The sequence below is a fragment of the Zootoca vivipara genome, chromosome 14 (genome assembly GCF_963506605.1).
Source record: "Zootoca vivipara chromosome 14, rZooViv1.1, whole genome shotgun sequence".
Classification (NCBI taxonomy): domain Eukaryota; kingdom Metazoa; phylum Chordata; class Lepidosauria; order Squamata; family Lacertidae; genus Zootoca; species Zootoca vivipara.
In genome coordinates, this window is record NC_083289.1 from 18177861 (window position 1) to 18205803 (window position 27943).

At 45.3% G+C, this 27943-nt stretch overlaps 1 protein-coding gene and 1 pseudogene across 1 annotated transcript; one reads left to right on the forward strand and one right to left on the reverse strand.

The window, feature by feature from the left end:
- On the forward strand, positions 1 to 27943 carry HAPLN3 (hyaluronan and proteoglycan link protein 3). The gene is made up of 5 exons (XM_035131962.2): positions 1 to 80; positions 12335 to 12483; positions 15643 to 16011; positions 21353 to 21655; positions 26380 to 27943. The coding sequence occupies exons 2-5, from the start codon at positions 12363 to 12365 to the stop codon at positions 26658 to 26660; spliced, it is 1074 nt and encodes a 357-aa protein (XP_034987853.2). The 5' UTR covers positions 1 to 80; positions 12335 to 12362; the 3' UTR covers positions 26661 to 27943.
- Positions 8489 to 9568, reverse strand: LOC118093134 (geranylgeranyl pyrophosphate synthase-like; annotated as a pseudogene).

The following is a 27943-nucleotide window of genomic DNA, read 5'->3' on the forward strand; positions in this document are numbered from 1 at the left end:
TCTGCAGTGAGCGATCAAGCCAGCAGCGTCTTCCTTTCCTCGCCTCTCCCTCGACCAGGAGATTGGTTTGGCTCTCATCTGTAAGTTTTGGGATTCCTGGAATGAGGAACTCAGGACTGGGGGTGTTGGGGAGAGGAAAAAAAAGAGATTTTCTTTCTCTCCTCTGGGACCCTGCTTTGCGTCCTAGGGGATGGAGCGCTTGGAAGAAGCAGGGCTTTGGTTGGGGGGGGGGAGGAGCAAGTGTGCAGAAGCTTTTAAATGCACGGCTGTAGGAAGTTCGCCCTTTTGCCAACATGTCCTGGAGGCATGTTGACAACGAGAAGATTTCTTTCTTTCTTTTGGAGGGGGTGGGAGGGAGGAATTGATGGGACAGGCGTAAAATCCCCAGAGGGGGTGGCTCCACCTCAGTCCCACTCAGAGTAGACCCATCGAAAGGAATGGACCTTAGTGAGCCATGGCCGTTCACTTCAGAGGGTCTACTCTGAGTAGGATACAAACTTGGAGCATGCCATCAATGCTGCCGTGGTGATTGGGAGGTGAGCTCTGGGCATAGCGAAGTGTAAAAGAGAAATTATTCCAGCCGCTTCCTCAGAGCTAAAAGAAGCATTTTCTGTGATTGTTGGTCAGACGATGCAGTACACATTCTGGACGGACGGATTTGCAATCTCGTCCAGGTCTCTGCCAAAGTACCATCCCATTGAGTTAAATACGGTTTACTCCCAGGTAGGCGTGCACAGGACCGCAGCCTTAAGGACTATCTGGTTCTTAACTGGTTCTTGATTTTAAGCACAAACTGATTTCAAGCCTCGAAGTGTGAATGCTGTTGATGTGATGTGAGCTCGGATGAGGAAGGAAAGTGGAAATGTCCATGCTGGCTCATTTTTACCTTTGCATCAAGAACTGGTTTAAACTGCAGTCTTATCCCACCCATACCTGGGAGGGGAGAGCCCATTGAACTCAGTGGGGCTTACTTCTGAGTAAACATGGAGAGGCTTGTGCTGTTAAACACAACCCTGTCCATACCTCCTGCTTTATGGGATTGTGAACCCCTTGAGTCTCCTTTAATTCTCCTCTGACTGTTGCTGTCTCACATATTCTGCTAAATCCAAAGGTTTGCCGTGCTTTTAAAATCGGAATTTGAGAGCTACGTTGATTGCCTAGGCACATGAAGTGTGCGACAGCAGGAGTTGGAAGAGAACCCCACGTGGATGAGGGGTAGTCAATGGAAACACAAGGGGTTCACAATCTATATTAAGGCCATGGAAGGGCCCAATTTTGCATGTGAAATTGGTAATGTTGAAGGGATGAAGACATGCAAAAGCAGAGTGAGCTACAAAGCACATCTTTGAAAGGAAAGGAAGAATGCAACAGGCATGAATAAAGGTACTGCCAAGGCGATCCCTTTACAGTTTCAACAGATATGTCCTGGGTAATCAAGGAAGACTTGTAACTTGCCAAAATGTAATATTTCATCACAATGCATATACTAAACTAACAGCTGATTTGCGACGAAATTCTTTGGATTATACTGTCAGTCAGCTCAGATGAACTCTGCTAGTTTAGTACAGTGGTACCTTGGGTTACAGACACTTCAGGTTACAGACGCTTCAGGTTACAGACTCCGTTAACCCAGAAATAGTACCTCAGGTTAAGAACTTTGCTTCAGGATGAAATTCTGACCTATGTCTAAAGCCACTCCTGGAATCTACTGCTTCCCTTAAAAAGACTCTGATTATGAATGAATTCTTATTGCCCATCGAACTGTATATAAGGAAAGGTGGGATAGGAGTATATTAATTTTAAATGTGGTCTAAATCACTGAGCCTCTTGGGCTTGCCGATCAAAAGGTCGGCGGTTCGAATCCCCTCAACAGGGTGAGCTCCCGTTGCTTGGTCCCAGCTCCTGCCAACCTAGCAGGTCGAAAGCACGCCCCAAAAAGTGCAAGTAGATAAATAGGTACCGACCGCTCTGGTGGGAAGGTTGAACGGCATTTCCGTGCGCTGCTCTGGTTTTGCCAGAAGCGGCTTAGTCATGCTGGCCACGTGACCTGGAAAAACTGTCTGCGGACAAACATCGGCTCCCTCGGCCAGTAAAGTGAGATGAGCGCCGCAATCCCAGAGTCGTTCACAGCTGGAATTAACTGTCAGGGGTCCTTTACCTTTACCTTTTTAAGCAGGTATGGTATGTGACCTGTGTTGGCAAGGATGTTGTGTTTGCTTTTGGTGCCAAATTCTTTCCTGCATTGACACCCTTAATTTTTTAAAAGTGGAATTGGTGGGGAGTGACTCTCAGCAACAGAGATTTTCTTTGCATACAGGAGGACCGAGGTGGAATCCCCAGCATCTGCAGGTAGGGCAGGGAATGTCCCCTCTCTGAAAGCCTGGAGAGCTGCTGCCAGTCAGTGCAGACAGAATGGAGCTAGGTGAACGAATGACCCAATATTTATTTTAATTGTATTTATTTATTGCAAGTATATCCCACCTTTCCTCCGAGGAGCTCAAGGGGGTGCGTTATGGTTCCCCCCTCCTCATTTAATCCTCACAACAACCCTGTGAGATAGGTTGGGCTGAGAGGCAGTGGCCGGCCCAAGGTCACCCAGTGTAATGTGTGGGAATTCGAACCTGGGTCTCCCAGGTCCTAGTCCAGCACTCTTTGTTCCTTACACTTTGTTCCTAAGCACATGGAAATCTCATTGGGATGTACGGTAATTCCTTTCAACCTTTTTCAGACGATTAGGGTTAGGGAAACACTGTTCCAAATGTTTGTATGCTACAGGCAGTAGAGCTGCTGTTTCAACTCACCTTGGGTCAGGTTGCGACTCAGTAGGGACATGGTCATGCTCCCACAGCGGAAGACCAATGGAGGACTTCTTCGATAGTAACACTTTATATTGTCATTGTTATTTGATATATTGCTTTCCATATGCTGTCATTCTCTCTTTTTTCTTCTTCAAATATATTTATTGATTTTATAAAACTAAAAAAAGAAAAAAGAAAACAGATAAATCATCAAAATACAATAAAGAATAGCATAAAAATACAAAATACAGAATGCAAAAAGAAAAAAGAACCATATTTATCACTCATGTGTCTTAACATTGTTAACTTCCTCAAGTCCCTCCTTTCTCCTTTTCATTATATATCATCCTTAGTAATTTCTATATCATACTTCAATTATCTTATTAATATCTTAACTAACAATTTCTATATCATACTACAATCATCTAATTTTTATCTTAACTTCTTTAACAACATTCAATTCTTATTTAACCCTTAAATCTAAATCTTAATATACTACATTATCTCTACAAATCCACCTCTACAGCCTCTCTGTACTTCCAAATCTTATCTTAACATTTCTAATATTACAATTATTTCTTAAATAAACTTTAAATTTATGCCAATCTTCTTCCACCGACTCTTCCCTCTGGTCATGAAGTCTCCCGGTTAGCTCGGCCAGTTCCATAAATTCAATCATCTTCAACTGCCATTCATCCACTGTAGGTAAATCTTCACTCTTCCAATTCTTAGCTAGTAGAATCCTTGCTGCTGTTGTGGCATACAGAAAAAACGTCGTATCTTTTTTTTTTTTTGTAATTCCTCTCTAACTATCCCAAGTAAAAAAGCTTCTGGTTTCTTGATAAAGGTGTTTTTCAACACCTTTTTCATTTTGTCATATGCTGTCATTCTCTCTTCAACATCTTACCTCCCCCAACCCAGTTTAGAAGTATGCAATCTACTTTGTCCTTCCTGCAGCTGACAGCATAGATTCCTTGGTGAGCTTACTTCCAGGAAAGTGGTTTTGATGACATCTTGTAGGCTGCAGGGCACACTCGGAAAGATGCTCCTTTGAAATTGTATGGGAATTATTTCTGAGTTACCTTCCTTTGGACTGGGCTGTGAAATACGGAAGCCTTGAGAAGTTCTCTCACTCTGTCTCAACTATAGGAAAGATGCAATGACTAACATCCACCTGACATGGATTTTAGCAGCTGAGATTTTAAGCATATGCTGTACTTTCCTGCCGGTATCATTGTGGGCTTAAAACACTTGACTTGGTTTGGACTGAATTCAGCAGAGGGATGGGGTAGGAGTTTGGTTCCATTTGCATTTAGAGGCAAACTTGCTTAATTTCAACTTCCTGAAACAATATGTGACAATTATTTGCACTTTTTTTGCAGTGCAGTTCCCCAGCCAAGAGTGACAAATATGCATAAAAATCTGTCTATTGGTGCAGGGGTTTGGACTAGATGATGCTTGTGGTCCCTTCCAGCCCTACAAGTCTGTGATTCTGTAATAGAATGCATTACAGTTAGGAAGCATGAAAAAAGAATGTATGTTAGGAGAAATTTCCAGTAAAGTGACAGTGACTGTTCATGGGGACTGGTGTGAAGAATCAAATTTAATATTAGAAAAATGAGAAACTGAACAAAACCAAAATTTATGGATTTGCCCTTCCGAAATGCAGTGTATCTAATTCAGGGCAAATGCCACCGCTCCCATTTAATTCTTCCTTTTCAGTGCTAATGGAAGATATGGTGGAACAAAAACTCGGTCTCCCTATTTGAAGTACAGTCCAAGAAGAATCAGCACAGATTCACACTGTGCAACTCTCCCCTGTGTAGATGCTGTCCTTACAGGATTAAAAAAAAACCACAGTAAATTAATCCAAGTTTATGGATTGCTGTGTTTTAAAGGCATATGCATGCCCACAGCACACACCAAGAAATTGTAATTGTTGATCTGGGCACAGAAGGTTTTTGGGAACGTCAGTGTTACACTGAGATTTATGTAATCTGGTCTAATGGAGCAAGTAGCGTAATGGCTCAGTTTAGACGAGGGGGCAGATTGTAAAGGAAACCCACAGCTTGTTTTGGTAGGGGAAGGGGCTGGAAGAACAGCCAGCATTTTATGCAGGAAGAGGCTGTAAGGAGACCCATGTAAGCTTGGTGGAGAGATAGGGTCCTGGGGCAGTTTCCTGTAACAGGAGTTTTCCTTCCCCCCCTATAAGCGCGTTTTTCTGGTGGGAATTAGGAAGCTCATGAGAGAGATGAAAGAGAAGCTAGTGGAGAACAAAGAGGGGGCATTGTAAGAAGTGTTGGATTGAGTGAAGGGATAAATGATTCAATTGACAGCATATATAAACATCAAAATTACTCTGCCGGGTCAGGATAAGGTCTGTGTAATCTGACAGTGGCTAGCCCCATATGGTTCCCGAAACTGTTCAAGAAGCAGGGCATGCCCATCCACTTTTTGTCATCAGCATCTTTGGATCTAAGGTATAGATTCTGTATACGCAGGTTCCATGTTTCACTTAAGTTACCCTCGAACAAATTAATAAAGGCAGAAGGCCTGGGGGAAATTTATATGCCAAAAGGCAAACTCAAGGGAATGCAAAAAAACCCAGAACAATTTCTGTCAGTGGTGCTCAGCATTGTGTTGTAGATGACACTCGGGTTATACAAAAGGCGATACATAAAAACTGAATGGTGCTTCCTGCTGGCCAGGTGACTTCTTGATAACCTTGAGCCAGACTGCAGGGGTTCAAGTTGCCACAATGCTCACTGGATTTAGTAGTCATTTCACACTGTGTTTCAAAATCACCCACCCTGTTATTTTAAGACAAGTCCCTGCTAATCCTCTAAATATGGAGGTTCGACTTGGAAACCCAATGCAGGCAGGATGTGCCTTCTGATTTTGTAGCGTACACTTGTGCACCAGTGGGCTACAGGATGAGTGCTGGTGTGGATGTGAAAAACAGATAAACTTCAAGAAAGAAGATTCCACCTAAACATTAGGAAGAACTTCCTGACAGTAAGAGCTGTTCGGCAGTGGAATTTGCTACCAAGGAGTGTGGTGGAGTCTCCTTCTTTGGAGGTCTTTAAGCAGAGGCTTGACAGACATATGTCAAGAATGCTTTGATGTTTCCTGCTTGGCAGGGGGTTGGACTGGATGGCCCTTGTGGTCTCTTCCAACTCTATGATTCTATGAGGCTCTTGCGAACTGGAAGCACAGATCCATTCACACACCAGGCATGCCAACTGCACCTGTGAATTGCTTGTCTGGTCTTTTGCTGTTGCTTTCAATCTGTCTCCACCAGAAGCAGGGAGCAATCCTGCCTCATTTCTTCATCCAGCAGACCAATGTGTAACGACTCAGGAGTGCCTCTTCCACCCCCGAGGAGGCTGCCTGTTGTCTCTCTGCACGATCCCCTGTTCTGAATGTGAATTTGTAGAGTTGAGACCTTGAAGGTAATCGAGACCAGCCTCTGCCAGTACAGGAAAGCCGCTGCTTCACCATCCCTGATAGATGGTCATCCCATTCCCTGCTTCAGAACATTTGCATGCTCGGAACAGAGATTTAGGCACAATCCTGCATCGATTTACAAAGGAATAAGCTCCTACTTCACTCAATGGGGCATACTTCTGAGTAAGCATGCACAGGGATATGTTGTCAAGCAGCAGTGTCATTGAACTTGATGACACTTACTTTTGAGTAATCACGCATTACACTATTGCTGTTGTGCAGAAATACAGGGTGGTACTCAACTATGTTTTACTTAGACTAGACCGAATGGGTTCCATTCCTCTAAATCAGGGGTCCCCAAACTACGGCCCCCGGGCCGGATGCGGCCCAATTGGCCTCCCAATCTGGCCCGCGACGACCCCCGCCCGCTGCCGCCGCCCGCTCTTACGGCGCGCGGCGCGACGGCGATCTTCAAAATCGGCAAAAAATCGCCGAAAATCCTTCGTGCGCATGCGTATGGGCCTCTCCCGACCCAGAAGAGGTCATTTCCATACGCATGCGCACAAGCAGTTTTCGGCGAAATTTTTCCGACCGTGTGCGTGTGCGCATGCGCACGGGCGCGCACTCCCCTGTCCTCCGGCACTGGCCCAAAGCCCGGTAAGTCTGGGGACCCCTGCTCTAAGTCCTATTCAAAGTAGACTCATTCATGAATGAAAGTTAGTCATGTCTATTAACTTCAGTGGGTGTTCTGAGTAGGACCAGCATTGAATACCACATATTGAATTTAATGGCGCTAACTTAGCCACGGTCATTAATTTCATTGGGTATTCTCTGTGTTAAACTTAGTTGAATGTCACCCACAGAGGGGCATGTTTTTCTGAAAGCATCTGCAGGGCTGCCACTATTGCAAGTGCCACACAATGTCCATTCTACACTTGTAAGGAATCAATGTCTTACCTCTGGAACTCCCTGCCTATTGACATCAAGCAGCTACCTTCCCTGTACTCCTTTCAGCACATGCTAAAAATGTTTTTATTTAGGCAAGCTTACCCAGGCATGTGTTTTAATCTGTAATTACAGATTACAGGTAGTTTTTAATTATTTTTTGATTGACACACACACACACACACACACACACACACACACACACACACACTTTTACTTTGACTTCCATCAAAGTTCCATTTTAATTAATTAAAATTAATCATTTTAATACCTATTTTATGTTTTTCGAAAACCGCTCAGAGGTTTCCTGCAGTACTCAGATTTTGTTAGATAAAAATAAATAACTGGTTCTCATTTTCCCACACCCTGAAAAGAAACCACTTTTGGCATATCAGTGAAAGAAAGCCACCAGTTTTTAATTCAAAATAATCTTATTTCGACCTGCCTGGGTACGCCTGCTTTAACTCCATTAACTCTGTGTTAAATGGACAGATGTTAACAACTACTAGGAGAAGCAACAAAATGTTGCAGTGTGGAGTGTTTCTGCACAGGATTCCACCCACCCATGCCCTCCTCTAGCATGCACTATTCCATTTCCCCTCCCTCCCAGTCCCCCTCCCCATCCAACAGATGGTCAGCATTCTGTGGCTACTTTGCACGTATTCAGGCGTTTCACTCCTTAGTGTCCGCCCCCGCAAAATAGTTCTTTTGCACTTCTGCAAATATCAGGGTTTCCCCAAACCTACCAACAACCAGCTCCTTGTCTGCAGTGCTGTTTCATCCACATATTACCTGTCTGGACCTCTGGATATTGGAAATGGAGGGAAATGATTTGCTCAAATCTTTTGCCTGGTCTTCACAATGTGATGGGCATGAGCTTGCTAAACTAGGCTTTCATAGTGAGTAATTCAACAGGACAGCCTTCCAGAAATAAGTGGGAGAGAGAGAGAGAGAGAGAGAGAGAGAGAGAGAGAGAGAGAGAGAGAAGATCAAACCTCAATTAGAGCAGGAAAAATGGAACATGCAAACAAAATATTTGCTTTAAACCGATTGCATTTTTAAATTGCTGTAGCCTGCCCAGGGACCTTGTGTTGAAGGGAGCGTAAGCAATCAAATAATTAACGGCAGTATAAAAATAATGCGGCGTGGAGTACTCTGAAGGAGTCAACTCCATTCTGTTTCCCGTCCCTGGTTTTCCATCCCTCTCTCACCCTTGGAAGTTTGTGGTCACTGAGCATGCTCAGACATTATTGAGCTATTTGGTTTTTAAAAAATTACTCCCATAGAAAGTTGTAGTTGGCAACTTTATTTTAATGGAAATGTGCAGCAATATAGCATACCCAGCTGAAAGTAGAAGTCCAAAGTTCACTTAGGGCACATATAAACCCCAGAACCCCTTAATACATGCTTGAGAACATTTCCTATGAAGCAGTGATAGAAATATTGTAGTTTAGTTTCCTTGATTATTTCAAAATTGTTTACTGCAAATATAACCAGCAATTGTATCAGTTCTCGTTGTCCTTGAACATTTTGCTTAAATATTCAAGTAGTGCTGTAAGCTCAGGGTTCTCCCCAAGAGATTCAATTTGTTTGTAAGCTTCAGCCTCGAGTTCTTTTAATGTTTTCCGGGTATATTCAAAAGAACCCACATCCTCCAGGTAAGGTAGACAATATTTTTTATGTCCACATTTTCAGTCCTTTGTCGCAGAATATTCTGCACCTGAGTGTTTTCTGGCCTAGACCATATGGCGTGGATAGTTGGGAAACTGAACTTCCCTTCAGTTAGGTCTTCACAAAAACTTTTGTTCTCACTATATTATTTGGAGTGCAAGTTTGCATAGTCATATCTAATTGGAAAGACGAGCCCAAGGGTGTTAAGGAGTGGTTTTTAAATCTTTCATATAGTTAGAGAACAATTGCATGAGGCCAACAGCTAATCCAAAAAGGCCACCTGTTTATTTTCAGAACCATGGTTTTATACTCTGCTTCTGTAGGACAGGTATAGGTATCTCTCCAGTAAATATCCAAGCCTTGGCCCTAAGAAGTTCCAGCAGTTGGCGGGTGAACACTTTTACAGCATCTGGATGATCAAGTGTTAAAACTTCTTCCAAGCCAAGGAAATACACAAAGTTGGCACAATTTATTACAGATGGTATCCCATAGGTGCTATGGGCCCCTGGAAAACCTCGCCGTAGTTTTGAATAGTCTTCTATGCCATCAATAAGCAAACTTGCATTGTGCAACATTTCTGTCACTTCAATGATAACTTGTACCGTAGCTTATCTTCAGGAACATTCAGCCAGTGGTTAAAAGCTTGGAAGAGTTTGGTTCTGACTTGCTTTCCTGGTAACTGAAGTAGGTACAGTACTGTAGTTGTATGGCTCCAACAGAATTCTCTTCCATTTGTTCAATTTTTTAACATTTTCTGAAGTAGATCAATCTTCTGAGGTTTCCGCCGCTTCTCCGCCAGCCCGGAGCGAGCCCCTTCTCTCTGTGGCAGCCTTCCACGCCGGCTCTCCGCCGGTCTCAGCCCAGTGTCAGAATTTTTCACTCTTAATATTGTTTTGTTGTTGTTGGCATCTTTTTGTCTCGGGAAACGATGGCAGATAAACGGTTTGACTTTGGGAATAAAGTCAAACTGTTGAAGAGTTATAGTGCCTTCTGTATCTTTTGCGACGGATACGGGAGAGACATGCTTTGTTGCAGCTGGGGCAGATGAAGGAGTCCAGTTTTGCTGCTATAGGTGCACCATGGCATTTCTTCTCTCTGATGTTTTGACTTCTGCTAGGCTTGGAGGGGCAGACAGTCCCCTGAGCACACCACTACTACCTCCTTATTTCCCGGTAGTTCCCTTTGTGGTGTAGTGGTTAGACTAGGACCTCAGAGACCAGGGTTCAAATCCCTACTTAGCCATGAACCTCACTGGGTGACTTTGGGACAGTTACCTTCTCTTGGTCTAACCTACCTCACAGGGTTGTTGTGAAGATGAAATGGGGAAGAGGAGAACCATTTGCACCACCTTGAAGCTCCTTGAAGAACCAGGTGGGGTATAAATGCAATAAAAGATAAATACATAGCAATCATAACTCATGACCCGAGTTTGCTATCTTGGTGTGTGTGTGTGTGCTAATGATTGCAGAGTTTAGCATCTCTTCAAAATGTGCAGACAGCGGCCTTGCATGTGGCGAGTTGGGAGCTAGAGAGCTGTTTCATACCGAATCAGACTAAAGGCCCATGTAGCTCTGTACTGCCTACACCACAGGGGTCAGCAACCTTTTTCAGCTGTGGGCCGGTCCACTGTCCCTCGGACCATGTGGTGGGCCGGACTATATTTTGAAAAAAAATATGAACAAATTCCTATGCCCCACAAATAACCCAGATAAAAGGACACATTCTACTCATGTAAAAACATGCTGATTCCACGGGCTGGATTGAGAAGGCGATTGGGCCGCATCCGACCCACGGGCCTTAGGTTGCCTACCCCTGGCCTATACTTACTGGTAGTAGCTCTCCGGGTTTTCAGACAGGGAGTCATTTCCCAGCCCTACCTGGAGATGCCAGGGTTTGAACCTGGGACCTCTCTCACTCGCAAAGCAGATGTTCTGCCACTGAGCTATATGGCCCTTTGAAAGCTTGAGTGTGTGGATTTTCTGGTATGTGTGGCAATGATGGGAAAGGACTGGATGCCTTTCATAAGAAGAGGAGGGAGTTCCAGGTCTCTGCAAGGCCCCCTCCTTTTCCAAGCAGCAGCAGTGATGGTTTCAAATACCGGTAGGTTGTAAATTTTTGTCTAAGCAGGGGGCCAAGAAGTCAAATTCCAGAGCTGAGAATGCGAGCAGGGAACTGTGTGGGCATCAAGTGCCCTCTGTTGGCCAGAGGGGAGCTTGCACAGACTTCTGTGATTCAGTCTAACCGTGCGCAAGGTTAAGCGTGTTTACTCAAAAGTAAGCTTTGCTGGGTTCAGTAGCACTAACTCCTTGGAAAGTGTAAGTGTGCTTTGGATTGCAACGTGTGTGTGTGTGTGTGTGTGTGTGTGTGTGTGTGTATACATATGCTCCAGCCTTGTGAAGTGAGGCCTAGGTCTGAGGATAACTCAGTCAGTAGAGCATGAGACTCTTAATCTCAGTGTCAGGACTAGGCAAAGGAGGAATGATAGAAACTGCCTCCCCATCCTGACCCTTTCAGGGAGGAGGAAGAAGACAGTTTAGATTCACAACAGAGGGCTGAGAGAGGTTGCAACTCAGAGGCAGATGAGGGGGAAATTTGGGGAATCATGGGGGAGCCAGAGCAACACCTGGCGGACACGTAATCAGAAAGCATTCCAGACCCTCCACCTCCCAGAACCTGGCAAGCCTTAAAAGTAGGAGAGCAAAGAGCTCAGAGACAGAGGGCATGTAGCAGGACCCATAGAAGTGATGAATGAGGAAGTGGGAGAGATGGGGGGATCGAGATTCACTCGGGACAACTCTGGAAAGATTGAAATTAAAAAGAAAACGGAGTTGTGGGTTTGAGCCCCACATTGGGCAAAGGATTCCTGCATTGCAGGGGGTTGGAATAGATGACCCACATGGTACCTTCCAATTGTACAATTCCATGCTTCTATGCAAGTCCATGTAACTAGTTGTTTTGTATGTACTGGACATTAGATTGGGCAGGCATTGTGGTTGCCATCAATCCTGCTCTGGTGAGAGTCCTTGCATTCCCCCCCATTCAAATTTTACTAATTATTTCTAAATTACAGGTAGGTAGCCGTGTTGGTCTGAGTCGAAGCAAAATAAAAAAATTCCTTCAGTAGCACCTTAAAGACCAACTAAGTTTATATTTTGGTATGAGCTTTCGTGTGCATGCACACGAAAGCTCATACCAAAATATAAACTTAGTTGGTCTTTAAGGTGCTACTGAAGGAATTTTTTTAATTCTAAATTGTGAGCTATACATACAAATTTGTATGTGCAAGATTTATGCAAGTGTCTTTTTTAAAATCTCTCTCTCTCTCTCTCTCTCTCTCTCTCTCTCTCTCTCTCTCTCTCTCTCTCTCTGTGTGTGTGTGTGTGTGTGTGTGTGTAAGTTGCCTCCCTCACATACAACAGTCTCTGTGCATTAACCAGTTTGCTAATTCCCTGCTCCCCTCCTTTGATGGACAGGCCCCTGTTCTGGAATCTCCTGCAAGTGATGCTTTTTCTGCTGGTTGTGATGCTGCTGCAGGCGAGCAGCTGTTACTGCGGCCTCCCTTTCTACAATGGTTTCTACTACGACCGGGTCATGAGTGACAAAGGACAGGCTGACGAAGAAGGTAAGAAGTGGGAAGGGGGGGGGAAACAAAACAAAAAAGCACCTGAAGAGGGAGAACTTGAAGGAACTGGGCTGGGCTGGAAGGCTGTGGCAGATCCAGGAGATGTCAGGAGCTGGAATAGCTCAGTTGGTAAAGCATGAGACTCTTAATCTCAAGGCCATGGGTTTGAGCCCCACACTGGGCTAAAGATTCCTGCATTCAGGTGGGTTGGATCCTGGTCGCTTCCAACTCTGCAATTCTATGATTCTACACATACTTGTAGAGGCAATATGTCTCTGGATTGCCAGTTGCTGGGAATGCTCCTTGACATAGATATCTTGTTGGCCACAGTGAGAACAGGATGCTGGACTAGGTGGGCTGTTTGACTGATCCAGCAAGAGCGTTCTTACCTTTAGAGATGTGGAAAGCAGGTCATGAGAACCTAACTGCAGATGAGGCTGCTCCACTGGGGCAAATGGGGCCCTGTCCCAGCTGCCTCATTCTGCCCTCAGCCACCTTCCTGCCTTATTTATAATCAGTGCAGGGCATGTCCCTGGCTGTCAGCTTCCCTTTCTTAAGTTTCAGTGTTGCTTTTGTAGCACTCAGCAGGGAGGACAAATCAAGAATGAATCGACTCTGCTTGGCCTTGCCTCTGGCGCCACCTACTGTTGGCCTCCCTCCCTTCTGCCCTACCAGTCTTAATGGGCACCTCTCTTCTTGGATGTTTGGATTGTGAATGCCGTTGCTCATGTGGCATTTTAGTTTAGAATAATAATTTTAAAAACTGGGTAAGGCGAGGGGAGTCATGGCAGAGGTGTCTATGTGGAGTAAGTGGGCAGGGGGAAGTTATCTCTATCATACAAAAACCTTCAAGGAAGGAGAGTCCACCACCTCCTATGGGACTCAAATAGAGTTAGTTAAATAATTATTGGAGGATTGAAAGTGTGGCAGAAAGAGAGAAGAAATGGGGCTGGTCCTGCCCACTTTTGACTCTGACCCCTTCCATTGCCAGCATGTCTGATGTCAGCATGTCCGCTGGCGTGCAACTCCAACTCACAGGGCCTACCTGTAGCCACGGCAGGCCCTGGGGGGCCTTCTGTAGGCTGTGGTGAGAGTCCTGTTGGGCCTCCTCCTGCCACGTGACCTTTTTAAAAAATTATTTATACTTTTCAGGTTTATACATTTCACTGATTTTACAATCATTTTGACATTCCAAAACTCGACTTCCTTCCCCCTCTTTCTGTGGTTCCTTAAATTTCTTTTTAATATCTTCTGCATATCCAAATTAACTTAATTTGCTCGTTTGTTCATCTTCTTTAAATATATAATCTATTACAGTCATGTCCAACGGGTCGATTGTGATCTCTCTGGTGAAGGCTCCCCCAAAAAAGCTCAACAAATTTTGTCAATCCAATGGGTAGATCACTGCCATTTTTTTAAATAGTGGGAGTAGATCACAGTCTCTTGGGAGTTGGACATGCCTGCTCTATTAAAACTGCAGGTTATTAGAATAATCCTGCCATTGTTCTTATCTGTTTACAATTCATCTGTATATATTCAATAAACCATTTCCATTCTTTTATAAAAAGTTTGTTACTGTATCTTGATTCCTTATTCTTCCTGCAAGTTTCCCCATTTCTGCATTTTCCACAAGTTTTTGTATCCATTCTTCCTTTGCTGGGACTTCTGCTTCTTTCCATTTGGGGCAAGTAACATTCCTGCCGCTGTAGTCGCCTATGTGAATAAGTTTCTATACAGTTTAGGTAGTTCTGTTCCTATAATTCACCAAAGTAAAGCTTCTGGGTTTGTTTTTACAAATGCTATTTTATTTTATTTTATTTAGCCCAAAAGCACTGCCGACTCCCGGCTTTATTCATTCATAGCCATAGAAAATACATACCGTACCAAAAAAAAGGGCCCCCCTCCACAACCCCCATGAGATCCAAAACCATGTATCAGAATGGAGAGAGGAGTAGCATAGGTAGCAAATGTTATTTTAAACATCCTTTTCATTTCATTATATATCATTTCCCAGCAAGCTTTAACCTTATTACCATACATCCTGCTGTGTGATGTCACACATGCGCTGCATGCTTGAGGGCACCCACAAATTAGGGCAGAACCTGGCCTGCCTGATTGCCGACTTCTGCTCTTCCCACAACTGGCACGCATCCCTTACAGTTTACCACCAAGGGAATGTGTTCCTTAAGAGTTCCTGGTTATATTATAGTGGTACCTTGGTTTTCAAACTTAATCCGTTCCGGAGGTTCGTTCCAAAATCAAGGAGCGTTTTCCCATAGAAAGTACAGTGGTGCCTCGCTTAACGAATGCCCTGCTTAATGAAATTTCCACTTAACGAAATGATTTTTCGAGCGGAGGTTGCCTCGCTAGACGAATTCGTTTTATGAAAAATTTGTCTAGCGAATCGCGGTTTCCCATAGGAATGCATTGAAATTCAATTAATGCGTTCCTATGGGCAAAAAAAAAAAATCAAGAAAAATCCAATGCATTCCTATGGGATTCGCTAGACGAATTTTTCGTTATAAGAAAAGACCCCTGGAACAAATTAAATTCGTCTAGTGAGGCACCACTGTAATGCAAAATGGATGAATCCGTTCCAGACTTTTAAAAACAACCCCTAAAACAGCAATTTAACATGAATTTTACTATCTAATGAGACCATTGATCCATAAAATGAAAGCAATAACCAATAAAATATTATAAAATAAAGAAGACAGTATTGTACATGATAAAAATCAAAATTATTATTTTTTCTTACCTGCACTGATGATAGTCATTGTTTGGATGGGGTTTTATCCATTTCCGCAGTCACACAATCGGTCAATCAGTAGCTGAACTGGGTTCCACACAGTCACAAAAGCAAATTAACAGAAAACACCTCAAAAAATATAACGCAAAATAAAAAGCAAAAACAAAAGTGCCAAACTTAATCTGTTCTGGAAGTCCGCTTAACTTTCAAAATGTTCGAAAACCAAGGTGCAGCTTCTGATTGGTGCAGGTGCCCCGGAAACAATAGCCGACAGCGGCATCGGACGTTTGGCTTCCCAAAAATGTTTGAATACCAGAACACTTCCTTCTGGGCTTTTGGCGTTTGAGTACCAAGGCGTTTGAGAACCAAAGTACCACTGTATTTTATACCCTGTTTTTCAATCCCTGCAGTTCAGTTCCGTGCTGTAAGGCTGACGGTCGAGACCTCCCCCGATGCCATCTATGCCTACCGTGGCGCCAACGCTGTGCTGCCCTGCCGCTATCATTATGTGCCCAAGCTGGACGTCCCGCGAAAGATCCGCGTCAAGTGGTCCAAGCTGCGGGAGGACAACACCAAAGATCAGGATGTGCTGGTGGCGTCTGGGTCGAAGCAGCGGAGCTTTGGGGGGTTCCGGGGGCGTACTAGCCTGCAGCAGGCGCCTGACCAGGAAGCGTCCCTGGTGATCGATGACTTGCGCCTGCACGACGCTGGCAAGTACCGCTGCGAGGTCATCGATGGCCTAGAAGATGAGAGCGGGATTGTGGAGCTAGCGCTCCAAGGTGAGTGGGACGGTGCATTCAGGAGCTAGTGGCTGTTTTAAAAATCATAACCAAGCTTCAAACCAAATTCTGAAATATTCTGGATTGCGGTGGGGAGGAAGCTGAGGCCTGGGGCCAAATCCAGCCCTCCAAGCCTCTCTATCTAGCCCTCGGGAGTCTCCCCAGGCCATGCCGCTGCATCGCTCTGCTTTGCACCTTCCAAGAGTGTTCTTGAATCCTGCCTTTTGCTTGCCTGCGTGGAGGATAGAAAGTTAGTATGTGCCTCTGTAGGAACTAGGCTGCTCTACAAAGCTAAAATGTATATGCGTTGCTCCACCCACTTTTGCCTCTGGCTCCACCCACCAATGGCATGTGGCCCCTGAGGTTGCCCTCAAGGGGATGTGGCCCTCAGGCTGAAAATGGTTTGTATCAATATCTGGGCGAACGGTTGTACGAAGCTATAGGCAGGAGGGTACAGGGGAAATCCACTCGGATCAAATCGTAAGAAAATGTGGGAGCAAAAATTCACATCCCCTCTGCCACAAAGGGTGGATCCCCCCCCCCAGTAGCTATCTTGGCTTCATAATGCCAAATTGGTTTCCCAGATTCTTTCTGAGGCACCAATTTGGTTTCCTTACCTTAAGTTTGAAGGAACTCAAACTTTTTCCTTAGGCTAATATTTTGGTTTCCCAGGTGGGTTTCTGGAGATTGAAAGTTTCTTAGATTGAAAGTTGTCTTGAATTCATTGGGGGTGCTTACTGTGGATTCACTCCATCCATTTGTGGCTCTGTTGTTGCTTTGTGCTCACTTCCAGTTCTTTAGTCTCCGAGGCAATGTTTGGTTCTTTCGAGTCACCTTGGTTGAAGGCTGTGGTGTATAAAGTTAGCTCAATTGCTCTTTCACCCTCATACCTCCTGACCATGGAATTAAAGGGAGCCAAACCAATGGTTAAGTCTCTGATCTCCAGGAACTTTAGGGTCCAGCATGAGGACTTGTTCCCCCCAGTCACTGGGAAATCACACCCCTGCTGTAAAGACCATAACTGCCAAGTACCCTGTTTCCCCCGGGAAACCCCCGTTTTTTCTTACCTTTTCCCGGCGGTCCCCCGTATCACTTCACCTCCCGTTATTCTCCCTTATATTCTCCTGCCGGCGGCAATTTCCCCCCTGATTTGCCCATCTATGGGCACCGAAAATGGCCGGTGCCGGCTTCGAAAGTCGCGTCTACGCATGTCTGGAAGGCGGCCATTTTTGGTGCCCATAGATGGGCAGAGCGACACTGGAAGTTGTGTCACGTGGCTGCCGGCCCCGGATTCTGCAGTCCAGGACTTGGCAGGTAAGTGTAAAGACAGAATGCCATGCTTGGGATGGTTAATCTTCCATAAATACAGGGAAGCTTCCTCTCTGGCAAGGCTTAATGTTCTCCCCTCTAATCTATTCGATGGCAGATATAATAAAACCCCAAGGAACACAGGTGCGGACCCTGCAACAATGCTGAAGGGCATCTATCTTGCATGTACTTTTCTATTGTAGTTTTTCTTAAGGGACTGGGAAAGATATAATATATCCTACGGTATTATTTGCTCCTATGTGTGTCACCTGATCACTTTGACTTATGGGGGCCCTGAAGCAGTTACAGAGCTAGTGGCAAAGTTCTTGAATACAGATATAATCATTAGACCTCATAACAATTGCTTGATGTATACATTCTTTTTCTCTGCAATCAGTTCAAAACAGATATTTTGTTTGCGTGTTCCACTTTTTCCTGCTCTAATTGAAATCTGATCTCCCCCCACCCCACCCCTCTTACACACAGTGTCTAATATTTTAATTTTGTGTTTTTAAAGCTGTATTAGGTATATTTTAATTAGCACTATCATTTGTCGTTGTCAACTGATTTTGCAATGTGTTAATGGTCTGTGGGTCACGGAAAAAAAAACTAAGGTACCCCACCACTATTTTAGTCAATGCAACTTAAGTGAGTTGGCATATATATTTCCTTTCTTAGCAGAAAAGAGTAGAACAAATGATTCAAACTGGAGATGGAGAGGAAGTGAAGAGAGAGGGACAGGACGGAAAAGCCAGAGATCTTAGAAGCCCACTCTGCAGTAACTCTGTGCTGGGCTTTTAGTGTGGTTGCCCCTGTTCTCTGGAATACCATTCCTGTTGAAATAACAACTGGCACTCGCTATCTGTACCTTCTGGGAAACAATTGAAAACTTTTTTTGCTTTGTTCTGAAATGCTGAATGAATTGGTCTCGGGCCATGGGTGTCTACTTTGTCTTGTTTTATTTACTTATTTAATTTATTTCATAAAATTTATATACTGCTTGATTGTAAAACAGCAACAAGAACCAACCAACCAACTGAACATCAAAGTGGCTTACAGAAAAAGATGAAACAGTAAAATTATCAATAAGCAGAATTAGCAACAATAATTAGAAGCTTTCAAAAAATCAAGATAAGCAATAAGCTAAAAACAGCTTTAAACACACACTAGCTTTCTAAATACCTGGGTGGGCTTTAAAAAAATCACTTGCTCTTTTTAACTGGGTTCCTCCACCCTGTTTTAATTATGATTTGTACATAATCTTGGGACATATATGTGGAAGGTGATTAATAGCTCAGGGGAAAAAATGAAATCCTATACTTACACAGCACTATTGTTGTGACGGACGCTCCCCCACTTAACATTCTGGTGCTAGATGGCCCAAACAACTTAATATCATGGATGCTTGACAAATCTTCCTACCCACCAGCAACATGAGATAGAAGCCGCATAGCAGATGGCGAACTGAATGTTTCTGAATCACTCTCTCAAATTTTATTTGGAAAACTGTTCATGAGCGTAACCGGTATTTTTTTTTGGGGGGGGGCAGCCAAAGCTTTTTTTTTTTAAGGAAATCAAACTTATCAAGCTTTTCTAGGGAAATCACGGGTAAAAATACCCTGTAAATAGGGCATTGTGCAAGACTGGCTTCTGCTGGGGCGGCGGCGGGGGCAAAACCTCAGATAATTGAGTACTATCAATGCTTTTCAATCATATTTGTGCCCCCCCGCTACACCCATGAAACTGTCCTTTTCCCGCTTCCTAATAAACAGGACCCCACCTTTGTACAGGTAGAATCCTTGGGATTTTCTAAGAGGTCTGGAGGCGGTTACAAGAACTGCTGAGTATATACCTATTTCTGGCCACCAGAGGTCACCAATAGCCTGTCATTTTTCTCACTTTTATTTTTAATAAATCCTCTATCTTCTTTCATCCAAGATAAAAGGCTCTGTGGGAATACATTAAGCATTCCCCCTCCCCCCGTGTGAGGAGCCCATCCTGTGATTATATATCGCTGCGATGCCAGGCAGTATGTTCTTTGACTAAATGGACTGAAAGATGAGAGTTTTCTCTTTTTAAAGCCATCCTACTGTGTGGGTTCACAACGAAGCCTACTTTAGCCTTTGTTATATTATAATGATTAATTAACCAACAAATTAGAACAAAGACCTACCTAGTTTAGCATCCCAGATCCCATAGTGGCAAACAAGAAGCTATAGGGGAACGCCTGGACGTATCCAGGAATTGTCTGTCAAAAATAACAAACAAAAACACCAGAACATCACTCTGCCCCGCCCCCCCGCCCGAGAAAAAAAACCAACCCCCCCCAAAAAACCTCAACAACTTTTGTGTCTGGTTTTTCACTTTTTGAAATATGGCACCCCTACGTTGAGGGCAAATCCCTGTTTTCCATAAAGCTCACTAGTGGGGTAGGAGAGTTGAAAATAACGGCAATATATTACACACCGAGACACATCCTGCTCTATATTTTGCTCTAGTAAGTTTAGTTTGGTCAGAATTGAGCATACACTTCCAGTTGTTGTTGTTTAGTTGTTTAGTCATGTCCGACTCTTCGTGACCCCATGGACCAGAGCACGCCAGACACTCCTGTCTTCCACTGCCTCCTGTAGTTTGGTCAGACTCATGTTCGTAGCTTCGAGAACACTGTCCAACCATCTCGTCCTCTGTCGTCCCCTTCTCCTTGTGCCCTCCATCTTTCCCAGCATCAGGGTCTTTTCTAGGGAGTCTTCTCTTCTCATCAGGTGGCCAAAGTATTGGACCCTCAGCTTCAGGATCTGTCCTTCCAGTGAGCACTCAGGGCTGATTTCCTTCAGAATGGATAGGTTTATCTTCTTGCAGTCCATGGGACTCTCAAGAGTCTCCTCCAGCACCACATTTCCAGAGTTAACACTAAATACTTGACTTCTGGTGAATGAGCCACCATAGAGGCCCATGAAAATTTGTGTCCTGGCTTTTATTTACATTCGTCTAAATGTTCTTATGTCACCGGAAGAAAGTGAGCAGCAATTCGCAAGAACCCAAAGGCCTTGTGCGCACCTCTCTTGGGGACAGAAACTCAGAGCTACAATTCCCAGAGTTTCCTGGCAAGTGAGATTGGTTGTTAAAACTGCTCTGGGGATAGGAGCTCTGGGAGGGCAATTGTTGTTTAGTTGTTTAGTCGAGTTGTTGTTGTTTAGTTGTTTAGTCATGTCTGACTCTTTGTGACCCCATGGACCAGAGCACGCCAGACACTTCTGTCTTCCACTGCCTCCCACAGCTTGGTCAATAGGGCAATAGAAGGGCAATAGGGGCCTACTAACAACTCTCAGCACCCTTAACAAATGACACTTCCCAGCGAATCCATGACTGCTATAAATGTGTGGTTCAGATGCTGCAGGCCTGAAGCTCCCAACACCCCTGTCAGGATGCTGTCAGCGGCTCCTGGCTGGTTGCCCAGGAAAGTATAAGTACAAGGAAAAGTTTCTTACCGTCCTTTTTTAAAATTTCAATCTTTACACAGAGAGGCTATAGAACCCAGCCTCTTGGATAACGGCGTTGTCCCGAGTGAATCTCCACCCATTTCTCCCACTTCCTCATTAGTCATCCACCTCCTCTACGGGAGCCGCTAAGTGCCCTCTATCTTTGAGCTCTTTGCTCTCCTACTTTTAAGGCTCGCCGGGTTCTGGGATCTGGAGGGTCTGGAATGCTTTCTAATGACAACGCCTCAGCTGGGTGTTGTTCCGGCTTTCCCATGATTCCCCAGCTTTCCCCTCATCTGCCTCTGAGCTGTGACTTCCCTCAAACCCCTGTTGTAAATCTATACTGTCTTCCTCTTCCTTCTTCCTGGAAAGGTCAGGATGGGGAGGCGGTCTCCACCATTCCTCCTTTGCCTAGTCCCTGACAACCCCTGACTGTTGGCCCAGCTGGCTGGGACTGATGGGTGCTGGAGTCCAGCAACTTCTGAGGGCCATAGGCTCCTCACACCTCAGTAAGTGATTCTCCTGTACTCACTCAGCAACTTTCTTTCCCCCAGGGGTGGTGTTCCCTTACCAGCCTCAACGTGGGCGCTACAAGCTCAACTTCCATGAGGCCAAGAAGACCTGTGAGGACCAGGATGCCATGATGGCCTCCTTTGAGCAGCTCTTTAAGGCCTGGATGGAGGGCCTTGACTGGTGCAATGCAGGCTGGCTGACAGACGGCACAGCCCAGTACCCCATCACTGTGTCACGGGAGCCCTGTGGAGGGAAGCACATGGCCCCTGGCCTCCGGAACTATGGAGAGCGCCACAAGAACCTCCATCATTTTGACGTCTTCTGTTTCTCTTCTGCTCTGAAAGGTGAGTTGTTCTCTGCCACAGTTCACCAGGCAGTGTACTTTAAAGGAGGGATGGGGAGATGGTGGGCCTGGCCATAGGTTCCCACTCTGGCGATTTCAGATCGACTACTGCCTCTTTCCATATGAACCTCCCTGGAAGTTGAGATCCTTTTCTGAGGTCCTCCTTCATGTGCCCCCTCCTTAAGAGGTCTAGAGGATGGCAACACGAAAAACGGTCTTCTCTGCAGTGTCGCCCCCGTCTGTGGAATGCTCTCCTGAGGGAAGTTTGCCAGGCGCCTTCATTACACACTTTTAGGCATCAGGCAAAAATGTTCCTTTTAAACCAGGCCTTTGGTTGATCCGATTTAGATCCTATGCACTTTTAAAATGTGTTGTAGTTGTTGTTGTTGTTGTTGGCTATTGGGTTGTTATTTTTATTTTTATTAGGCATTTTGTGGTTTTATATGTTGAATTTATTCTGTGAACTGCCCTGAGACCCCTGGGCATAGGGTCAATAAATATAAATTCTAATTCTAATTCTAATTCTAATAATAATAAAAAATAAATAAATAAATAAATAATACTGCCGGGCACAGGACTGCCTTTGAGGACTGCCGTTAGTTCAAACTACAGCCTCTAGGCCCAGGCATAGGGAAAGTTGGCCCTCTAGATGTTTCGGGACTACAATTCCCATCATCCCTGACCACTGGTCCTGTTAGCTAGGGATGATGGGAGTTGTAGTCCCAAAACATCTGGAGGGCCTAGTTTGCCTATGCCTGCTCTAGGCTGCTGATTGAGACTTGATCCATCTAGCTTGGTTCTGTTTACTCTGACCTGCAGCTGCTCTCCTGAGTTACAAGCAACAGACCTTTCCGACCAAGTTGGAGATGTCCTTGGTGTGGAACTTGGGACCTTTTAGATACAGCTAACCTCTCATTCAGCTCAACATCTCAAGCCTTGTTATGCACCCTGCTGCTCTTAGAGGCACCCAGGCTGCAGAATCCCTCCCCAAGATAAGTCTTGGTTGGCTCCCTCTCATTTGAGCTTTTAAAAACGTCATCTGGCTTTCAGCTGGGCTTGGAATTCATCTCACTCCTGTTGATTGCTTCACCCTGAGCTTCCATTTTACGGTAGTTAATGGATGTAGGTAGTTTTCTTTTCGCTTTTGTATTTGATGGGTTTTAATGAAATGCTCTAAATGCTGTATGCTGCTTTGAGTATGCTTTTTATTAGTACTACAAAGAGCAATCATTAAAGGGAAGACGAGTTCTGGAGTCTAAATTCTCCACTTAACTCCCTGCAACTGTTCATGGACTTTGGTACAGAAAAGCACCATTTGTGTTCCCCTAGGAGGGACGCGGGTGGCGCTGTGGGTTAAACCACAGAGCCTAGAGCTTGCCGATCAGAAGGTCAGCGGTTCGAATCCCCGCGACGGGGTGAGCTCCCGTTGTTCGGTCCCTGCTCCTGCCAACCTAGCAGTTCGAAAGCACATCAAAGTGCAAGTAGATAAATAGGTACCGCTCCAGCGGGATGGTAAACAGCGTTTCCATGTGCTGCTCTGGTTCACCAGAAGCGGCTTAGTCATGCTGGCTACATGACCTGGAAGCTGTATGCTGGCTCCCCCGGCCAATAACGTGAGATGAGGGCCGCAACCCCAGAGTCGGTCACGACTGGACCTAATGGTCAGGGGTCCCTTTACCTTTACCTTTTAGGCTGTGTTTTCTCCTCTGTGCTGTGGTTGTCTTGATAACCCTGTCCTGCATGAGTTACCAGCATGGCTCTCAAAGAGGCATACCTGGCACCTGTAGGGTCTCCCCCCCACCCCTTGTGTCAGGGACTGGGTTGAGGAGGAACGGTGGGGACTGTCCCCAGTGCCGGATTTATGTATAAGCTAAACAAGCTATAGCTTAGGGCCCCACTCTCTTGGGGGCCCCACAAAAAATTAAAGGAAAAAAAACCCTGGATGGGATGTACATTTCCAAAATATAAGATAAGTTCAACAATTACTTTGATAAAATACATATTTTGTTATGTGCAAATGGCTTTAGATACCTATAAGGTCCATAAATTACCATATAGCATATACAGTGGACCCTCCAGATAGGAACTTAATTTGTTCCAGGAGTCTGTACGTACCCCGAAAAGTCCGCATTTAGAGGCACTGCTTCTGTGCATGCCCATGGTGCAATTGAGCGCTTCTGCACATGGACGTGTTTGCCGCGTTTGCAACCCGAATGTTATGTTACCTGATGGTAACATAACCCGAGGGTCCACACTTTTCAACACAAAAAACAGTGATAATTTGTTGTTAACAAAGGACAGCTGGACATATAAAGGGCCCCATTACCTTCAGTAGCTTAGGGCTTCATGAAACCTAAATCCGGCCCTGACTGTCCCCTCCTTCTCCTGACCCTTCCCGAGAACAGGAGGACAGTATAGATTTAGAACAGTGGTTTGCAGAAGGCTGTAGTTCAGAGGCTGCAGAGGGGAGAAGCTGGGAAATATTGGGAAAAGAAGAGCAGGAAGAAGAAGCACCAGGGGAGAGACAACTGACAGACTTGGTGCCCAGATTAGCAGACGCAGGAGTGATGGAGGGGGTGGGACTTTACTCGAAGCAACGCCATTATTAGGGAAGACTGCATTCCTTCGTCTCTTCCTGCGAATATTAATAAATTACGTGTTAAGAACTTTTAATTGTTTCTCTGCTGCTTGGCAGCTACTGTGGGAGGGATCAGATTCTCCAAAGCTATAATTAGACTCGAAAGAAGCAGAAGCAAATCTTCTCTCCACAACACAATCTCCAAGAAAGAACAACATCCTCCTAAACTCCCCAATTAGGCTAGCAAAAAGCTAAAGGGTAACTAGGGAGTAGGGAAGGGAAGGAGAGGAGTGAGTGTATTTTTATTTGTTTGTTTTATTGTTTTATCACATTTATCATATTTATCACATTTATATACCACTTTTTTTCTTCCAAGGATCTCAAGGTGGTGTACATGGTTCCCCCTCCTCCCCATTTCATCCTCACAACAACCCTGTGTGGTAGGTTAGGCTAAGAGATGGTGGCCAGCCCAAGGTCACCCAGTGAGTGGAGATTTGAACCCTGCTCTCCTAAATCCTAGTCCAACATGCTAACCATTAGGCCACACTGGCATATGTCCTTGTGGTGCATGGGGGACGCTTTGTGTAGTGTGGTGCAAGCATGGTTGTAGCACAGGCACCCCAAAACTTCGGCCCTCCAGATGGTTTGGCCTACAACTCCCATGATCCCTAGCTAACAGGACCAGTGGTTGGGGAAGATGGGAATTGTAGTCCAAAACACCTGGAGGGCCGAAGTTTGGGAATGCCTGTTGTAGCACATGTGTAGCACCCACTGTTAGGTTTCTATTCCTCTCACTGTGCAGGCCACATGTCTGTGTTATGCATTCTAGCAAAGATTGTTGGAATCACGGGAGCGGATGTTTGCTGTATTCTGTTTCTGTTTGGGTTTTTTTCTTCGGACTTCTCTCAGCGAGAGGAGACATGTTTTCCTTTTGTTCTGCCTTACACTTAATAAAGTAGCTTTTAGTACACAACCTCAGCCTGGCTCCGTCTGCGTTTTATCTCTGCTGGACTCTGAATATGTGCTCAGTGTCTCCAAGACATGGGTCATAATCAATTGTCGGGAAGGGCTGTCGGAACTCCCTAGAGCTGCACGCTGCCCACTGATGGGAGAGACGGGCTGGATTCGTTCCTGCATTATGCCTCTGGATCGTTCCTGCCCCCGGCTGACCCGACACCCACAACATTTTCTCTGGTTTGCAAAAGACTGGTGACTCCTGCTTCACCATATGACCAATGTTTAGGGCCTGCCAACCCAAGGTGATAGCCAGTGCTAGTCCTAGATGGCTTTAAAAGAGGACTAAAGAAATTCATGGAGGAGAGGGCTATCGATGGTGACTAGCCATGTTGGATATGCTCTGCCTCCACAGTCGGAAGCAGCGATGCTTCTGAATGCCGGCTGCTAGAATCCACAGGAAGGGAGAAGCCTTTGTGCTCGGGGTCACGCTTGTGGCATCTGCTTGGCCATTGCAAGAACAGGATGCTGGACTAGATGGACCATTGGCCTGATCCAGTAGCCTTCTTATGTAGTCAGATTAGACCCACTGAAATGAATGACCCCAGGGCGGTCATCCTCATTAACTTCAATGAGTCACCTCTGAGTAGGACTTGTTGTTGTTTAGTCGTTTAGTCGTGTCCGACTCTTCGTGACCCCATGGACCAGAGCACGCCAGGCACTCCTGTCTTGCACCGCCTCCCGCAGTTTGGTCAAACTCATGTTCGTAGCTTCGAGAACACTGTCCAACCATCTTGTCCTCTGTCGTCCCCTTCTCCTAGTGCCCTCAATCTTTCCCAACATCAGGGTCTTTTCCAAGGATCCTTCTCTTCTCATGATGTGGCCAAAGTATTGGAGCCTCAGCTTCACGATCTGTCCTTCCAGTGAGCACTCAGGGCTGATTTCCTTCAGAATGGATAGGTTTGATCTTCTTGCAGTCCATGGGACTCTCAAGAGTCTCCTCCAGCACCATAATTCAAAAGCATCAATTTGTCGGCGATCAGCCTTCTTTATGGTCCAGCAGGACTTAGCATTCCTTATAACCTCAAATAAACTAAACAGGAAGAAAAAATCAGGATATGTATCTGTAAGTGGGTCCCTTTTGGGATTTTCCTGCATTGCTCCATAACTCTTTCTCTTCCCCCTCCCAACAGGAACTGTTTACTATCTGTCCGGCCGCGAGAAGCTCACCTTGGAGGAAGCCAAGCAAGCATGCCAGGATGATGGGGCTGAGATTGCCAAGGTGGGCCAACTTTATTCAGCATGGAAGCTCTCAAATTTGGACCGTTGCGATGCCGGCTGGTTGGCTGATGCTAGTGTGCGCTACCCAATCACTTCGCCCCGGCCCAACTGTGGTCCCCCGGAACCTGGGATCAGAAGCTTTGGCTTCCCCAAAGTTGGCAAGTTTGGAGTCTACTGTTACAAGATGAGCTGAAGGAAGGCCAATGTATGGACACTGTGCACCAATGGACAATATCCTTCCGTTGCCCACCTAGCTTATTATTTAAAGGGCCAGTCTCAGGGGGCAGTTTTAATTGTATGTTTTATTTTTTGTGTGTCTCTTGGGCTTTTTTTTCTTTTCATTTTTGTAACAAAAGGGGAGGAATGCTGCAAAGCCCCACAGAATAGCCTTGGAGTGGACTTGGTGCTGATTCTAAGATTCTTCCACTTCCATTGCCCATCTAATCCAGTGGTAGAGAAACCCCTCCTGAGATTTACTGGAATGGGCTCAGGTTGAGATCTATGGATGTGATTGCGAAACTGTCTCGTGCTCAGCTGGGTCTGTACTGTGGTCATTGCGTCCTGCCAAAGGATTCCCAGTCCTGATGGGAGATTCCCAGTAGCTACTAGAATAAAGTCTCATCACCCCACAATGGCTTTGCCTCCTAGTAAATCCAGTGTTTACAGATTAGGATGGGGTGGGGAAACTCTCCAGCCTGAGGGCTATATTCACTCCTGGGCAACCTCTTGTCAGTGCCGTGAAGGGCCAGAAGGAAAATATAGCTTTGTTTCTACATATGCCCCTCTCTGTCTTTGCTCCAGAGAAGCAAGAGACCTCATCAGAGTTCAGCGCCACATTTCAGCCAGGTAAAAACACTCAAGGAGGGTGTGAGGCAAGGTTGGGAAGGGGTGTGGCTTAGAGAGAGGGGTGTGGCCTGATGAGAGGGGGTGTGGCCATGAAAGGGACTGACTTCAGAGTAAACACGCCTAGAATCAGATCATCACCAGGAGGGTCACAGGAGCCTACCTCTGCAGGTTGGACATAAACACACACACACACACGTAGGACCTCTGGCAAGGGGTTCTTCTCCCTGTAGCAAGGTCCTGATCCTGCTTGTCATGCTGGTGCCTACTTTTGTTCAAAGAAAAAAAGCAGGGCGCGTGAATATAGTCTTTCATTTAATGTCCCTTTTTTGGGGGGGGGGCTGTAGAGCATACAAGTGGGACCTGCAGCAAAATGTTGCAGCGTGTCTTCACTTTGTAGGAATGTTCTAGTTCTTGCTGGCTAGCCATGCCCTCCTCCCAGGTCACAGGCACATAGGGAACTGCCTTTATACCCTTACATGAAACTACCTTGCCACTATTATGGAAAGCTCTCTAAATTATCATACTTTGGCATCCGCGTGCTCTATTCTCGTGTGTACCTCACCTTTTGGTTTTGCTGTTCAAACTTGGGGGTTTCTCAGACGTTTGCGAATAAAACCCTTAAGAAAACCA

Bases quoted from the DNA above. Each gene is read 5' to 3' on its own strand.
- HAPLN3 (XM_035131962.2), top strand. From the start codon at position 12,363: ATGCTTTTTCTGCTGGTTGTGATGCTGCTGCAGGCGAGCAGCTGTTAC. The intron at 16,012-21,352 runs GTGAGTGGGACG...TCTTTCCCCCAG, and splicing joins TGTGGAGCTAGCGCTCCAAG to GGGTGGTGTTCCCTTACCAG. The intron at 21,656-26,379 runs GTGAGTTGTTCT...CCCTCCCAACAG, and splicing joins TTTCTCTTCTGCTCTGAAAG to GAACTGTTTACTATCTGTCC.